This window comes from Centruroides vittatus, unplaced genomic scaffold (genome assembly GCF_030686945.1).
Source record: "Centruroides vittatus isolate TY-2023 unplaced genomic scaffold, ASM3068694v2 contig_1824, whole genome shotgun sequence".
In the NCBI taxonomy this organism is placed as follows: Eukaryota; Metazoa; Arthropoda; class Arachnida; order Scorpiones; family Buthidae; genus Centruroides; species Centruroides vittatus.
Window position 1 is genome coordinate 1,758,051 of NW_027121123.1, and position 19,313 is coordinate 1,777,363.

The 19,313-nt window shown below is 26.6% G+C and overlaps 1 protein-coding gene across 5 annotated transcripts in view; it reads right to left on the bottom strand.

Annotated features, from left to right (window-relative positions):
• Nucleotides 1–403: 403 nt before the first annotated feature.
• Eip63E (cyclin dependent kinase Eip63E) overlaps nt 404–19,313 on the bottom strand; it is an 89,841-nt gene continuing 70,931 nt past the window's right edge. For 3 of the 5 annotated variants that reach the window (XM_067264169.1, XM_067264170.1, XM_067264168.1), the window contains 4 exons: nt 7,378–7,475; nt 3,964–4,054; nt 3,747–3,865; nt 404–2,071 (listed from right to left, as the gene is read on the bottom strand). In XM_067264169.1, coding sequence (XP_067120270.1) covers nt 3,768–3,865; nt 3,964–4,054; nt 7,378–7,475 — 287 coding nt within the window. In that variant the 3' untranslated portion in view covers nt 404–2,071; nt 3,747–3,767. Of the gene's footprint in view, nt 2,072–3,746; nt 3,866–3,963; nt 4,055–7,377; nt 7,476–9,669; nt 9,812–16,814; nt 17,207–19,313 lie in introns of those variants that run through there. The other 2 variants (XM_067264173.1, XM_067264171.1) reach the window with 2 other exon arrangements.

Consider the following 19,313-nt stretch of genomic DNA (forward strand, 5'->3'; position numbering starts at 1 on the left):
TTATTTATTTTTTTAAAGAAACAAACAAGGAGTTTTTTAATAAATCAACAGTTTTTATTGGAAGTTTTTAATCAATAATTATTAATTTGAGAATTAATGCATCAATACAGTTAGAATGTTATTTAGAAACATTCTTAAAAACACTGTTTTTTTCCTCTTTCCTTCTTCTTTATAATAATTATTGATAATTTTAACAAGTTCCATTATTTTTTTTATATTTATGTATATATATTTATATATATAATATGATTCACAATACATGAAGTAAAAATGATCAATAGTGTCAATAAAAATCACACTCTCTCTTTCAAATCATGAAGAGTTTGTATGTAAATGCTGTAAATAATGTCTGTGTATGTGTGTGTTTTTTTTGTGTGTGTGTGTGTGTGTGTGTGTGTGTGTGTGTGTGTGTGTGTGTAGATATATATAATATATATACATATATATTTATATATATACTTTATAAAATAATAACTACAAATTTTTGTTTTTTCTTTTTTTCCTTCTTTACATAAGCAGTTATTTACAACACATTATAAATAATGAATATTTGCCACTTCTAAAACTGGAAGAAGCAACTTTTTGAAATTCACCCAAGTAAAAAATAACAAAGAAAATATCTTTACATACTATGTTAACGTTGGCCCCACATTTCTTAAAAAATAAAAATGTTTCCTCGGTTCGAACTAGTAACGAAATATAAAATGGTCTCGAAAAATAAAAAACAGTCACTTCTAAAAGACGTAGAGATCTTTTCGTCCTTACCCTTAAACTTTGGTGTAAATATTTTTCTTCTTCTTCTGCAGTTAAAAAGAACCAACGAGAGGTAGGGACCGAATAAATCTCGGAACGAGATAATAAGTATTAAGCCGGGTTTGCGTGTTTGGGTAGTAACTGTGCTAACAGTACGCAGCTTACTCTTCTGTATACACATATATGTAATATATAAACAATAAAATAATAAAGAAATTAAATAATTTTATAAATATATACATTGCAACCACTTTGAATAGATACAATCATTATATTCTAACCATTAAAAAATGTATATATATCAATCATTATTTACGGAATGTTTGTAGGATTTTTAAAAAGTCAAAGGAGCGATAACAGATTGGAAAAATTTTTGTACGCTTTTCGTAGATACACTAAAATGGCACAAGAATTGGGAAGATACCAATATCAGACGGTTGTTGATCATTTTGTACCAATGATTACAATAGTCACCATAAAAAGAGTTAATGGATGGGAAGATTTTCATGAATTTGCAAAGCTGCAGTATTTTTCTTTTACAAATACTAACCTTAGATCTACATAATCAGCTTTTTCTTATACATTTTAAAAATATTTTACTAATTTCAATAAATTCTTAATATTTGGCCATTTTATATAAAATACCCATTTTAAAAAACAAAAAAATTTTGTAAACAATTCCAATTGAAAAGTTTCTTTTTTATGAATGAAAAAATTGGTTTTATTTATTGGAATTATTTTCATAAATATCTTATAAATTTGTTGTTCTATATATGTATATATGTATTTGTTTTTTGGATCATTAAAAATGTAATTAATGTTGGCATTGAATTTCAAGAAAAGTTTGGAAAAGATGGGTTTGCAATAGGACGTAGGAACTCTAAACTTTATAAAGAATGGACTAATTTTTAACTTGTGTGATTTGTTCGAGTTGTATGGAGTAAGCCCATACCGGTGAAATGTTTTGAAAAAGTGATCATGAGATCCATATAATACTGCACAATGTACAAAAATGTGATAGACAGAAGTGCATTATAAATGAATGGAATTTTTAAATATTCATGCACACATTATTAAAGCAATTTTCATAGACAATATATAAAAATTTTTTTATAACTCTAAGTTATTTTCGATTTGGAATGAGATTCTTTCTTGTTTTGGCAGACTGATGAATTATAAATAACAACATACAATTTTTTCGGTCGTGTAAAGTTCGATCGCTGAAAATCACTGACACGAAATCAGTTCGTTTTGCATGAGATTGAAAATGATGAGAAAAATAAACAAACAAGATGTTTGGTATTTTATATCTTCTTACCTGAAAAAGATAAAAATAAATTAAATAAATGAAAAGTTAAAAAAAAAAATTAATTTAAAAGTTGTTTTATCTTATTTAAAATTTCAAGAAGTTATTGATTATTTTAAAGCCAAATATCCAAATGATCAATCATATGGATTCCTGCAAAGTGCTGGCATGCTTCGAGTCTTTTGACCTTTATTGCTCACCAAGTGGTACATTTTACCTCCTATTGAACTACTTGAATATTCAATGAACAGCATTTTATTTTTAAGTTTATGCATATTTAACATATACATAAAAAATTTAACTAGTTGTACATCTGATTATAGACTAACAGCTTTACAAAAGATATTTTAATATAAAAATTCTAAAAACTAATTGTACTCATCTCCTGCCTATGTTGGGTGCTTCATGACAATGATTCATTAATTACAACAATACCACTTTGTGATTTAATAAATCAGCAAACAATTCAGATTCCTGCAAGCAGATGTGCTATAGAATAACATCTATGTTAGATGTAACTAATTTAATCAAAAGTCCATATCATAGAAGTGACAGACCACCTTTATACAATAATTACTAAATAAAATGTTGTAAATTGGTTTTAAATTCATTCATGCTGTCAAAACTAATACACCAATAATGGAAGTAACAACAAAACAGGTTAATTTTAATATTAAATAAGATCATGACAGAAGATAATCTGATTGGGAAAAACATGGAATTTAAAAAATACACTGATGTTGATGCAAATAAAAATAGACAGACAACAGGATGATTCAAAAAACTGATACAATCAATGTAGCTTTCTGCTTAAAACTGGTCAATGTGACAACTGCTTAATGATATGGCCAAGTCAGCACTATTTGTATTATATTCTACTTAGCCAAATAATGGAAGTGACAAAGATGGCAAACACAATGATTTCCCTTCAAGAATAATGACATAGACAGTACTTCAATTAGATCTATAGCTGGTAATGAAGAGAGAGAGATAAACCATTCAGACAGGAATGACACTCCCTCTCTTGCAACAACAGATATACAAAGACAGGAATGAGGGTGTTGAAACCAGAGAACAAGAAAAGGGTTGTGGCATACATTGAAAACTGGACATTTCTGTCTAATTCTAAGAACAAAATAACAAAAGAAAACTTCAGAAAGAAAGAGGTAATGTAGGAGGATAGTATAGAGCATGCACTATCCTTTATGACATCCACAGAAGATCATTGAAACCCCATATTTGTCTCCAGTTGGATTTCTGCATTACCTATGATAAAACAAATCAATAAGAGCACCATTACAAACCTCATATAACTGCCTGTTTACTTCTACTGAATATATTGAGTCAAAATCAGATTAAATGTACAGTACATTCTACACCTTTATCATCCACATCAATTACAGCAAATTTCCTATTGTTAATTTGCAATAGGAAATTTGAATCAACAGAATTTTGTTCTGAATGATGCAGATATATGGTACTCTCTTTTTCGGTAGATTTTTCTGCCAATAGATCTTCAGACAAATATATCATCTAACTATAAAGGGTGAAAATTTTAAATGAAAAAATAAAAATTTTTATGCCAATTTAATTTTTGCAAGATTATTTATGAAATTATTTTTCCATAAATATATCAAAATTTTAAGTTTTTTTTATCATTTCTACACTTAAAATCATTGATTATTACCTATCACAGTTATCATGGATACTAGCGTTGCAATTTAGCTGCTGCTTCAATCACAGACAGTGGATGATTGTGAGTCTCTGGACTAAGTTTGCAACTGGGAACATTAAACACAGATGCTTCTAATAAAATACACAAATGAAACATTATTTGAATAATAACATTAATAATATTATTATTATTATATTAATTATATATGTAGGTTTACTAAAAAACTTACGATCAGGTAAATCATACACTTTAGAGGGAAGGTCAGAGAAATATTTATGATGTAATGCTTGAGTGGCCGATATCCTAAGATGAGGTTGCAACTAAAAATAATTATTTTGTTAGTAAAATTTTTTAAAATAATTAACATTGCAGTAAAAACAGTTTATTTTAATAAATACTAATCAAATATTACAAGAAATTTCTTCAAACTTATCTACTATACAAATGAGAATTATATAATAGATTATAAATTGTACAGTACATATAGGTTGTTTACTGGGCTGCAATTTGAAAAAAATTGTAGACTTATAAATTCCCACTGTTGTCTGTCTGTCTTTCCTTAATCTTGAAAACAGAGTTAGATAAATGAAATTCAAGAACAGATATGGAAAGCTTAGGGGCAAGAGGCCTCAACTAACTATATATATATGAACATCTGATGCAAACCAGTTGTTGTGTTATTCCAATTCAAAAATTTCCTCTGAAAGGAGCTAGATAGATGAACGGCACAACTCTATTGGTAAAGGTAAAGTATGATATACAGGGGCAAAATGCTATTAATTTGAGGTGGAGAGCATATATTTTAAATTAAATAAATTTAAAATGTGATTAAAAATTGCAGTCTGGCATTGTGACAATGTCACAATTAATAATTTATTTATCTTTTTAAATTAAAACATAAAATAATTTCAGAAAGTTTCTAAAAATGTCCTAATATACTATTTAAGATTTTGACAACTGCTTTTCTTGCTTGTAAATTATATCTAACTTATGAACATCTTGTTTGGTAGACAGTTCCAAAACCTGGAGAAATATACTTGTTTTTCAAACTTGTTTCAGTCAGACAACACATTCAACAGATAACACATTCAAAATTTAAATATTGTTAAATCTAACAACAGCAAAATGGCAAAGATCAATTATTCTTACAAAAGTTAAATTTTATTCAAATTTTTATAAATATGTATTCTTAAAAACTTGAAATATTATATTATATAATGTAAGTACAGTATTATAATACAGTATAATAATAATAATAATAAATAAATAAATATATATATATATTGGTGTCCACAGAGGGGAGCAAATGGGGCACTTGCTTCCTAGGACTGAACAAAAACTCCACAAATTATAATTATAGAAGTGATTTAGATATGTAATCTTACATCCTCAACAAGGGGATGCTTTTATGCAATACTGTATTTTATATATTTGTGGAATAAACATACCAAAAATTAAATAATTAGATAAAGAATTTGTTGATGTAATTATTTGTTTCCAAGCTTGGAAAGTTTTCTGTAGACACTCACATATATACAATATAATTATATTAATACTCTGAAATATAAAAAATATATTAATTTAGTTTTGTTATTTAGTTTGATGATAAATCATTATTTAAAATTTAATTTTAAAAAGTCAAGTACATGTTTAAAGTAAATAAATATAGCCAAGAAAAAATTTCCAATAAAATCTTATTAATTGCCCTTTTTAATTCCATGTAAAATTATTCCAGACTGTAATATTTTTAACAATAGTCTTTTTTTAAATTTTAAAAATAATACAGATTTTTTAAAATTCTCATAATGTATAAATAAATTTGATAACGAAAGAAGATTAACAAATTTAAATCACAAATAAGAACATTAATCAGATTATAATTTATAGAATTTTATTTTCTGATAAAACCCACAAAGCAATTTAAAAGAAAAAGTATTCAAAGATAAGAATTTCTATATATATCTTAAGTTTTATGTCGCAGTCAGAAAATATATGTATACATTTGAATTGCAGCTACATCTGATATTTTTCATAAAGCAAAATTTTAATTATATTTGACATTAATTGTACAATTAAAATTGCTAACTTAATTATTCTTACTCTCATAAATTTGTAACACCTGAATATTTATTGACTTTCTGGAAATTTTGCTGAATAATCTGAAGGAAGTAATGTGAAAGTGTCAACCTAATCAAGTTTATATTATATCTCCCTGATAGCAATTTAAGATAATAATTGGATAATAAAATGCATACCAAATATTTCCCTACTGATAGTCATTTGTTAAAATTAAGAATATATTTAATTATTTAATAATTTATATTCATGATCTGTAATAATACTTATAATGATTCAATTAAATAGAATAATTTAATAAAAATGAGCAATTATTTATTGTCACATTGTCATAATGCTGGGCTGCATTTTTAATCACATTTTTAATTTAAAATATATGCTCTCCACCTAAAATTAATAGCATCTTGCCCCTGTATATCATACTTTTCTTTTACCAAAAGAGTTATGCCAGTCATCTATCTAACACTTTTCAGGAAAAATTTTTGAATTGAAATAACACAACTTCCAGTTTGCATTGGAAGTTCATATATAGTTAATTGGGGCCACCTGCCCCTAAGCTTTCCATATTTGGTCTTGTCCTTCATCTATCTAACTCTGTTCTCAAGATTAAGGAAAGATAACAAACAGACAGAATTATTAAAATTATCATCAGAATTATGTTATTCAACAACATAATTATGTTAAGGTTTAAGATAAATTCTAGCAATATTTTTTTTTTTTTATAATATTAACAATAAGTTAATTATAAGTTTTTATTTTATGCACTTAATTTCAAAACTGGCAGAGATTTAATGCGTAATATGTAAAGAGCCATAATCGGCAAGTTTTTGCATTTCAGACAGGAAATATAAAACATGTTGACATATTTTAATAATAGCTATTTAATTACAAAGAAAAATATATAAACAATAAACTAGATTCTGATTATGTTAAATTTTATAAAAAAAATTATTCTTTTCTTAGAACCACAATAATTTATGAATAGTTATTCTGTATGTTTCTCCTGTGTTTTGTCTTAATGTTAGATGCAAGTGCATCTAACATTCACTCTGTCATCAGAAATAGAATAGAAAATAAAAATTAACTGAAAAGAAAATTTGCAAAATACTTAAATTCACCTTTATTCATACATAAAAAGATCTTATTAATAAAATAATAAGCCCTTTTTACAAAAAAATGTTATATTTTTAATTGTGTTGGGGTTGTCATCTGTAGACATTTTAGACTATTTTACATATTTGTGCAGAGTTGTAGCCTACAAAGAAAGGTCATCTCTGCACTGAAGAATGGTTGTTCCATGTGATTGGATATGGCGAGCAAGCAAGATACGACTAGTATTTGTAATGCAATTTTTACTTTATTAAAAAAATAATAATAATGTAAATAATAGAACATTAATACTATAAGTTAATAATTTAGTGGTTAAAAGAACAAATAAAAAAATGAATTTAATATTAATAATTCTATTTTTAAACTTATCTAATTATATACTAGAAATATATAAAATACATTACAGAAGTTGTTAGCACTAATTTAAAATTAAGATATACATTTTAATCTTATATACCTGGAGGAAACTAGATGCCAACTTTTCAGCATTTGCCATTTTGATAAGTTTGGGAAATGCAGCAGACAAATGTTGTGGCTTATAAATCTTAAACTTCTCTGAAATGAATTTATTAGATTTAAGTAATATATTTCTCTAATTACTAATTTTAAAACATACCTACAAATACTATATACACACACACAAAAAAAAAAATAATAATAATTTTATAAATCAATACATTCAAAATTCAATGCAAAAAAATCCATAGAAACCTTACTATACAATAAACAAAAAAATATGACCATCAAAAAGTTTTCAATATTTATTATAAATAGTCGTACAAATTGAAATATAATCTTCCTATAAAAACAAAGAATTAGAAAAAGATATATTTAATTGACTTATTAATCTCTACAGATATAACAGATTATATAATTAATTTCTTTTTATACACATTTCATTCTTAAATGGATGCTTCTTTGTCAAATATTATATCTCTGCTTAAGAAGACATTTCTTTCTTTATTATACTGTGGGGAAGTACTCGATCTTTAGAGTATTCCCCGTGCAGGAACAAAATAAAAAGAAACTTCAATGAAATAAATCACTCACTCTATGACTCCAATGCAAGGAACTTAAAGTTTATTTCAGTCCTTCCAATCACTACTCTGTCCTTTCGCTATAACAGACACTAAAACAAAAGAAACAACACACACCAAAAAAAAAAAAAAAAACAATCTCGCGACTCTATCGTCTACACGTCTACTCTCTATTCTTCCTTCCGAAAAAGTCCTTCTTCTTCCCTTGAGCATGCGCGATCTCCTTCCCCCTCTCTGTTTTTCTTCCAAAAACGCGGCCCATCCTTTCTTTACCCTGCGGCCCACCCAAGGATCACGCAATAGAACACGTGATCTTTGGACCACATATCTCCCCTTCTCCCATTAACTTTTACAACAGGAAGCTTTTACGCTATGAGTGCCTCTCCCTTCTTTACACTGTGAACCACCCAAGGGGTTGGTTACGAGTCGGTTAGGTAACAGAACACGTGGTCTTCAGACCACAATACAATTTATATTACTATCATATGCTCAATACTGTATAACAGCAGTAAATAATAGAATATGATAAAATAAAATTTTAAAGTACCCTTATTTGTCTCAATCAAATATTCAAGAACTAGCTCAGCTGTAAGTAAATTTATGTTCATTCAAATCTTTACAAGAGCAGCGAGGTCTTTACACAATTCTTGAGTTTCTCAACAATTGTGTAAAGAAAGGTTATCATGTACATGATTTTTCTTATAAGATGCTACAAGTCAATAATTCATAAAAAGTTCAAAAAGAAAAAAAATTGATGAGAATAAAAGCTCAATATTTGTAAGGGATCTTTTTAATGTCCTAAAAATAGCCTCTTCCACTCTCTTCAGAATGGGTGGGAGAATTCCAAAACTTCAAATGAAACTTTCAATTTTTTTTTTATATTTTTGGATTTCCATTAAAAAAAATAAACTTTTATTGAGAATATTTTTAAAACAAATAATAATAATTTCAAAAGTTATAAGTGTATGTATTGATACATTTTAAAAGAAAACATTCTAATAAAAATTCACATCTTTTTATGAACTAATTAGTTGAAATGGATTTCAAAAGCATTACTCATTTTTCAATTAATATTTAATGTGAATTTAAATGACATATTTGAAGAACAATGGATTGGATGTAGAGGACCAATTTGATGGCTATCTGGTTCATATGACTTGACACCAATTGATTATTTCCTATGGAGTTTTATAAAGGATCAAATTTTATTTCAACAAGATACCAATTCAAGATATAAAGAATCGTTGTGATTTAAGGCCATGGCTCTCAATCTTTTTGAAGTCAGGGAACACTAAACTTTGACATTCTTTCCACAGAACACTTACAATACATCAGCTTTAAAGCAGGGGTGGCAAACCTTTTTGAAATCAAGAGCACACTCAGTCTAGTATATGAGGTCATTGGCATTTGCTGATTACATTTCCATACAAAAATTATTTTACATTGTATCGATTTTGCTTTTGCAACAATTTTTAATTGTATATTTCACAGAGCACCCGTGTTCCACGGACTATGGATTGTGGACCATGGATTTAAGGTATAAAGCAAAGAATAAGCAATTCAGGTACTAAAACACCAGAAATGCTGCGATCTATTCGGCAAAACTTTGTTATTTGATTACTGAAAAATAAAACAATAGAAATGAATTACCATACTAATGCGTGAAACAGATGCATTTTTTATTACACCATTATCTTTCAAAACATACCGATCGACATATGCTCATAACTTTTAAAATTATCATTGTTTTGAAAAAACAGTCTCAATTAAAGTATTATTTTTTAATGGAAAATCAGAAAATATAAAAAACTAGGAGATTCCACTTGAAATTTCAAAGATGCCTTTCACTTCATCCTAGAGGAGGAATAAGAGAGGTTTTATGTTTACAGCATTAAAAATAACCTTGGAAATATTAAATTTATCTTTATCATTTTGTTTTAGAAGCTTATTTTTCAGGATATTGACTCATAACATTCTGTCTAAAACATCCTGTATATTGAAACTATTGTAATTAGTCTATATACTGCAATGATAAGATATACATTCAGTTGTAACAATAACTGTAAAAATTATACCAATAGTAGAATTAATTTTGCTTCAAACATTTTTGATCTATAACAGACCATTTTTATGGATTTGTTATTTTTAGAAGAACAAATTTGAATAATTTTAAAAAGACTTTTTCAAATTATTTTGTACATTCAATTTCAAACACTTTACATAGGCTATTTTGAATTTCTTTTCTGAAAAACAAAGAATTACTAACAGTGTATGAAGCAGACCAAAAATGTATGAAGTGAAATTAATCCAGGTATTAAATTGGTGTGGTTTTCATAGTTATCAAACAGTCAAACTTTTTGATGAAATACAAATTTGTCTAACTGTTTTTCCTCTAACTGTAAATCCTATATTTAAACAAAACATTATACTGTTTAAAGCCAAACTGTGAAGTTAAGAGAACAGATATGATCAATAATATAGCAAACATTATCTTCAGTGATTAACTAATTAATTAATAAACTGATTTTATTAATTATCAGTTAATTATTTAGACTTTCTGAACATTCTTCACAGAGTATATCATAATAAAGAAAGTCATTAAAAATTGCTGAATTAACCTGATTTTTAATAAATTCTAAAAACATTATTACCAAAAAACATTAAAATTTATATCTCTATTACTTTCCAAGAAACTTGATTGCATAATTACAGTAGTAGTTGAAAAACTAGTATGCTACAAACTAGTCTTAAGTTGCGTTTACAACTGATATTAAAATAAAAATGTCACAAAGTTAAAATAAAATTTTGTTTTCAAAAACAGCAAAATAAAATAAACAAAATTAACCTTCTTCATAAATCAAAACTTTTGCTTGCAATATTTTTCAATATTTACATAACTATTATATAGCAAATTCTTACTTTATGATGTTAATCTGTTCCAGAAATATCATTTGTTGAACATATAACACAAAACTAATAATATATACTGTATATATATTTTCATAATTTGTTTCAAAATCTTGAAAGTTGAAATGTTTGCAACTCTTTAAAACAGGCATGTCAAACATGCAGCCCACCAACACATGGGTTGCGGCCCGCCGAGACTTTTTAAAAATTTTTAAATATCAAGCTTTGACGCTTGAAGTTGGAAAGTTTAAACTTTTTTGAACTGTATGATTCCCGCCCCTTTTGATTTCATTCGTTCCGTATTTCATCCAACCAATTCAAATTGGTCGATGCTACGAAAGACGGTTGGATAACGGCTGCGGCTTTGAATCTACGAACGATGATTGGCCAGCGAACATCATACGAGAGCAGATGTCGTGGAAGACTGCTACACCTGATTGGTCCATTGGCAATTGCTACAATTCATATAAAAGGAAAGGTTTTGGCGTGAAAGTCAAGTTTTTGCTGGAACTTCAAGGCGGACGTTTGTGTGCTCTACCGTAAGGTGTTTCGTCTACTATTGCTGTGACGAGTGACGAGAGGAGTGTTCCGAGTAACTGTATCTGAAGTATACGTCGCAAGGTGTCTTTTCGACGGATCTGTTCAGGAATAGTGACTTTTGGAATTTTGACTGTTTGTGTGAATCTACTTTGTAAACGTCGTAATTTTTGTGATTTGTAAATCTCGTAAACCATGTAAGTTCACGTAACGTCAAATAGTTGTCATAAACGTTCTGTTTAATTTGAAAAGAGGTATTTCAAATTTGACTAACTTCAAGAACAATGAGTAAGAAAAGGTTAATTGAAGAGGAACATCGTAATTTTCAAGAAAAATAGGAACTTGCTTTGTGAAAAACGTTGTCAAATATCTTCCCTAAAAAGTAATATTAAACTGTGATTTCGTTTATTTCTTATAACTTTTATTTTTGTTTTTTATAAAAAAATATAAAATATTTATAGTTTAAGTTTAAAAAATAATATGAAATATAAAATGTCTATGTATGTATAATATACAATACATTGAGTCTAATAAATACATAATATAATCAGTCTAAAAATCGTATTTTATTAATTTTTTGAACATTGAAAACATGCGGCCCCGACTTATACAAAATAGATCATGTGGCCCGTGATATCATATGAGTTTGACATGCCTGCACTAAAAGATCATTTTTATAACAAATATTAATTTCATATAGAATACAGAATAAATAAATATTGCATTCTTATGTGTTGTGTGTATAATTGTAATCTAAAATTTAGATTACAATTATAAACTCATACTTACAGAAAACCTGTATCTTATACTTATAGATATTTGTGTCTATTGGTGCAGTTATTGAACTGCACCAATTGGCAAGCGCCAAATCCGACAGAGGGCGCTCAAGATGGCTGCCGAAACAGGTAAGGAACCGACCATGTGTTTGTTCAATGCCTGAGCCGATTCAGTTTCCATCGTTGACGACTACTGCGATGACCAAATGGAGAACAAATCATTGAATTTATAAAGTAAATAATTAATAAAAAGTACATGGCCGGCGTTATTTACATTTAATAAATATATAAAAATATAAATACGACTATACAAAGATAAAACTTTGCTTCTGTCTTTCAGAAGCAAGTTTCATCTTTGTACAGTCGTATTTATATTTTTATATATTTATTAAATACATTGAATTTATGTCAAATTCTAGACTGTATTGGCGACAGGAAACGTCTTGTAGAAGGTGAAGCCATTTTGGATGCTGGACACATCGTATTTTGAGGATTAAACTCTAACAACAACACTGAAAGTTCACGTTGTTGCTTTAGTGTTGCAATCTCAGATATTGTCGTTTTAATACATCTCAATTACGGGGAGAATGCACGTGGAAAGTGGGGCTGTCTGGTTTTCGTAAACATGTGATAGCTGAGCATAATACTAAAATGAAAACAAAAAACGTAAATTAACTTATATTTTTAATTAAGAATATTTTTAAAAATTTGACTGGAAAGTTATCTCAACATTTGTATATGAAGATAGAAAATTTACCTATTTTCTTTCCAATCTGTGTACAAAAACAATTTTTCGACAGGCATGTCCATTTACAAAAAAAAAAAAAAAAAAAAAAAAAAATTAGACCTTTTTTTCTTTTTATGTGGACATCTTCAGATTTTCGAGGGAATAATTTTCAAACTTGAATCTTGAATAGGAATATTACTGCTACGTCATGACTACATAAGAATTATTATTTAAAAATAAAATAAAAGACTATTGTGTGTAGAATTAAAACACTTCTCACCTGTTAACGTTAACAGGTGAGAAGTGTTTAAATATTTTAAGCAGTATACACCATGTTATAATATAAAAACATAACTATTATGATAAATAAAACTATGTTCAGTGTTGTTGTTAGAGTTTAATCCACAAAATACGATGTGTCCAGCATCCAAAACGGTTTCACCTTCTACAAGACAACGTTTCCTGTCGGCTTCTTACCTGTTTCGGCAGCCATTTTGAGTGCCCTCTGTCAGATTTGGCACTTGCTAATAGACACAGGGTATATAATGGGGTGGGTTATGCACAATCACAAATTATGTACAAAAATATAAAATTAAAATATAATTTAAAAAAGCAATATTGTTATTTCTAAATGATAAATGCAGGTTATAATTGCTTTCACATCATTGATTGGTTATTTATCATCTATTTCATTTATTAGACAACAGCAATCACAAATTCATTACTATATAAAGTAATTTGAATGTATGCTGAACTAATTATAAGACAAAGATTTATAATCATACTATTGTACAATTATTTTATACACATATATAATTATATTCTAAATTCCTTAATAAAATGAAAGTATTGTAACAAATACTAATGATTACTATGAAGTAAATTTCATATATCAATGTGGTAATACTTATGTATATTATTCATCACAGAATTGTTATTAATTTATATTATCACATACAAAAGATAGAAGAGTTCTTTCAAATTCATTACTTTGTTAAATTTACTGAAATAAAAAATATAAGTAGTGAAATAACTTAAAATAAACTAAAGAAAGTATACAAAAAAACTAATAGTGTGCACAAAGAAAACACAAGTATATCAAAGATAATACTAGCCACTGTGATAACTTAGTTGGACTAATTACTGTACCTTTACCAGTGGGATTAGACTCCACTTTTGTCCTCTGATGCCTGAGGATAACCAGTTAACTAGGTCAAAAACATTAACGTTCTACTAGAAATCTCACTGGTAAAGGTATAGTAATCAGTCTAAGTATATTTCAAACCACAACAAACATTCAAAATCAGTCAAACATATTATTTTACAAAATATGTTTAGCAGCAATATATTTATATATTTGTCATTACATTCAACACTTATAATTTTGATTCTACAGCACTTGAAAATGAAATTACAAAATCATATTTTCCATTTGGTGTATGACTTAAAAAATATTCATGTAGGCCAAAAGACTTCAATTAAGGATTATATATATAAAATTCTTAATTGATAAGCTATAGCTTATTCAAAAAGAATTGATAAAATGCTAGGAAATTTAGAATTTTCAACAGAAATAATAATTGAAAATTTATAAAAAATTCTCAAAAGAGACAATGTATCCACATCTTGTCCTTTCTATACACTTCAGGAAATAAGACTCTTGGCAGAGCCAACTTTTCTTTAGAAACTTCTTTTCTATCTCAAATTATCAGAAGTAATAATATCATTTCATATAAAACTAACCCAATATATGTTAACAAGCAGGATTGATCTTTTCTTCTGGAATATTCTAATGGTTAAATTTAACATGAGATGGTAGTGTGATTACCTATCTCCAGTTCAAATTTCTTAGTATCTTAAACCTTCAACCCATAGGTGAAGAAATGCTTCATTATCCCAAGGATTGAATCTGATAGATTAATAATTACAATTATTATTTCAAATCATTAAGAGTTAAAAAATATTAAAATGTCATACAATTAGTATCTATGTATATTAATTACAGTTATAAAAGTAATCAACACAATATTTATATTAAATTCAGCATAATTATTTGATACAATCAGAACAACACATGTTAGAATGTTTTAAACAAATGTAGTTAATGCACTTGAAATAATAATCATTTTTCCATTGTAAAACAAAAGAAAATGGTTGTCATGACAAACCAAATCAATAACTTTTATACACACTTTATTGAAATTTTTAGAAGACAAAAATGTTCTCACAAATGAATATAACATGTGAACATGGGATGAATCTAATAGACCAAAATTGTGTTTAACACATGATAGTAAGAACAGAAATAGAGTGATTAATTATAAAATACTGTTGTTTGAATCCTAGTGACCCTGACAGCAACTACAGTACATATCCACGAAATACTGCAATGTTATCCATATAAATTTATAAAAGCTTTAGAAGGTTAAATCTCTCTAATCAATCCCATGGGCTGAAGGGTTAATAATTAGCAATACTGCAGTTTAATAAGAATCCAGCTGTATCATTTAATAATTAATATGTCAAATGTAATATAAAAAATTATTATTGAAAAACATATGACACTGTTTGAAGAGTTTATTCTCTACAAAAGTTCATTCACATCATAAATAAAGAAATAATACTATAATACTAGGAACAAATACGAAAAAAAATTTTTGAACTATTGTTCTGAAGTATATCATATATTATAAACTGTCATTCTTTACAAATAACAATCATTAGAGAATATAAATGTCTTGTAATTCTAAATTTATTTAACACACTCCCATCTTAAACATGATTAATATACATACATTTCTACAATATTGTAATCAGCTTACAACTAATGATGCATAGCTGGTAATTTTATATTTTACATGAGTTTAGATTATAATCAAATTAGTGATAAATAACAATATAAATAAGGTATCATTATTACATATAAGCATAATTTATTTTTAAGAAAATTGGCATTTTTATAATTATTTTATTTAAAATTCTGTTTATTTGAAGTGCATATAAAAACATTTTTACAAATCTAATCAATTAACTGAACAGTTTTAAAGTTGTAATGTATATAAAGTTCATTTTAACCTGATAATAAATAAATAAATCCTAGTAATTGAAACTGTAATTTACCTTATAAAAAACAACATTAATATATGCATATTAATGTAATTTAATATTAAATATTAAATGCAAAATAATGGAGTAAAAAATTTGAAATGTATAATATACTTACTATAAACAACAGAAGCCAGGCTACACTTGAGCTAGAATATGACTAATTAATAAATAATTAACAATGTAATTTGGCTAACTATCTCCTTTTAAGTCAGAGTATGTTGTTAATCATTTAATAATTAGCCACATTCAAGCCCAAATGTAATCTGACTAGTTATTTGCGTAAATCAAATATTCAAATAGACAATCTAAATTTATCTCTACATATTAGGATGTAAAAGCTTTTTTCAAATCATCAGAAAATGTCAGTGTATTTAAGACTATGACAATAAAAAAACAAAAAAATCTAATAGAAACAAATGTTAAAAATAAACAATAAAGATTATATAGAAATCCACAGAGAATATCATATGTTTACAGACAAACTCACATAATAATAAACTTTTCACAGAATACATTAGATATTTGATCAGGTTGCAAACAGGAAACATTGTTATTCAAGTCAAGTTCATCTGTATATTAATTGCTTAAAAAAAATCTGAGTTTTTTAATTTTTGGCATGTATTGTTAATGATTCCATAAGCAATCTTTTATAATTTCAGCTCTGGAATAAACATTAATTCCTTTAAAATTTTTAATAGAATTGAAATACAGTATACATTATTTCTTTATTGATTTTGTAATATAAATGAATGAAAGTAGAGATGGCATTCATTACATGATTATTTTTTTACTAATTATTCAATTGTTTCTACAAATTTCCATACTATTGTCCAATGCCCTTCATTGTGTCAATAATTTACAACAACAATTCAGAAAATCATATTTTATTTATTTTAAGTATTTGAATAAAGATCAATATAATATTGTCTGAGTTTCTTGCTGTAAAGTTTACTTCTAAAGAATTTTGCAAGTGATCAATCATCATTCGTGCTAATGTCAAACAGACAATACAGAGATAAATGACGTAAGAAATAATACCTCTCGCATTTGACTTTTCATTTTCAGATCATCTTTTCACATTAAGTTTTGATTAAATGCAATTTTTTTCCCCATTGTGATTGTAATTTCATCCACTGTTCTAATTGTTTCATAATTTGTCATTCCTTCAACTACAGCTTCTGCTTGATTCTTTGTCTATCATAATCATTCAGTTTGTTTTACATGTTTAACCTTGCACTAACTTCATTTTCATTCAAATTAAAAATTGTAAAGACAAAATTATTTCTAATAATAAGTGTTATCATCCATTGAAGCCTTTATACTTTTCTAAAAGGTCAACTACAGTTAAGCATTTTTTTTCTCTGCAATCAAGCATCAATTAATATTGTTTACTCAAGGGCATTTATCTTAATGACCTATGCAAATATTTATGTAAATTTGAGATTAAAAACAATGATTTTATTCATTTCATTGAATATCAATAATAATGATATTTTAGTTTATGTTTATTCTAATACAAACTTTTTTAAATAAAGACAAAATTCTAATCAATATTATGCAAATAATATTATTTGCATAATATTGATTAGAACTTGTACCAAACAATAATTTTAATGATTATTATTATTATGTTCAGTGGATTTGAACTAAAATTTAGCTTTTTTTTTAAAGTATACAATGATAATTCATTCCACAATTAATTCATGTTTATTGATTCAAAGTTCATATAGCACAGATGAGAATAATGCATATTAATGATACATTTATTTTAATAATAAAGTACTGTACATCCAATATAAAAAATTTAGTACTGTTGGGTAATTAATGATCACTGGGGCATAAGTAGGTGAAATATAAATGTAAGAAATTCAAATTACCTTTATTTAAATAAAAAAACCAAATAGTTTAGAGTATACTAAATTTTTTTTAAGTACAAAAAAAATTCCATTATTAGAATATTTGATAAATATATAAAGGAAAAATTTTAATCATGTCATCATTACAGCATTAATAGACCTCTTAATGCAGTAATGGCCTCATTAAAACACAAGAGGATAAACCAAAAACAGTTTTTCAATTTAATTTATAAATACAGGTAACTAAAATAAAACGCTTTATGAATAATTACAATTCAGAGAAATAAACTCAAATTTTAATTTTAATACATTCAGAAGTACAGTACATGCTATATCATTTGCTTAATGTTTATATTTAATGGTAAAGAATTTACTAAGGAATTTCTATGATCATTATAAAGATTTTTATATAGCAATTAAAGAAAGTTATCTTCTAAATAAATTCATTTTCATCATTCTTCTCTTTCTTTTTTCCAATGTAATGCTTATCATTAATCAAATCCACAAATAAAGTTATTTCTTTTTTTACAAGCATTTCTTTTTCTATCATTATTATTATCCTCAACTCTGCCACTGCCTGTACAGGCAACATCTGTAGTTCTTTTGAATAATTTGTGCAAAATCTCAATCTATAATAATGTCATTAATCATAATATATTCAAATAACAAGCAGCAGTCAGTTAAGAAAGGGAACTGAGGATAATCTACAAAATAGAAAAAAAAAAAAAAAACAGTTATTAAGTGAAAAGGAAGACACAGTCACTGAACCATTAAATTAATTCTGCATATAAACAAACTCATTCTCAAAATCTTAGAAGATAAAAAATCCTGCAGAAAAGAAAAAAAAATGGCAATGATTAACCTGAATTTAAGAGAGAAAGCAGGACACAGAATAATCATCAGAGACAGTTCAAAAAGCTGCTATATTAGAATGTTGAACATATTGAGATTTGTGGGAATGATTGATGCATGTTATTATTCTAGTAAAGAAGTCAAATTTGATTTAACCTTAAACATTTAGATTACAAAGTTCAAATTCCATCCTAACCTGATGTTGAAGGAGAAAAAATGGAAGTTATAGGTAATTACTTTTCCTGATTTCAAAACAGATGAAGATAGATGCTGTAATATGCTTTAGCAAGGAGATTAATCCTAGGAAAGTAGCTTTCATAATCAAGATTATGAATGCTCTCTTCCTCCTAGAATTAATCTTTTTCTTACTTCAATATCTTATAATTATAAGAAATTAAAATAATTAAAAAAAAACATTAAGTGTAGATTAAATTAGAAAACACTAATTTCAAAGATTGAAAGGATCATCAAAGCAATAAATTTTTTAGCATAAGTACCAATTCAAGAGAAAGACAAGTACAGAAGAGTGAGAGAGAGAGAATGTTTATCATTGAATTATAAGACATAACAGTTTCTTGTAATATAGTAGAACT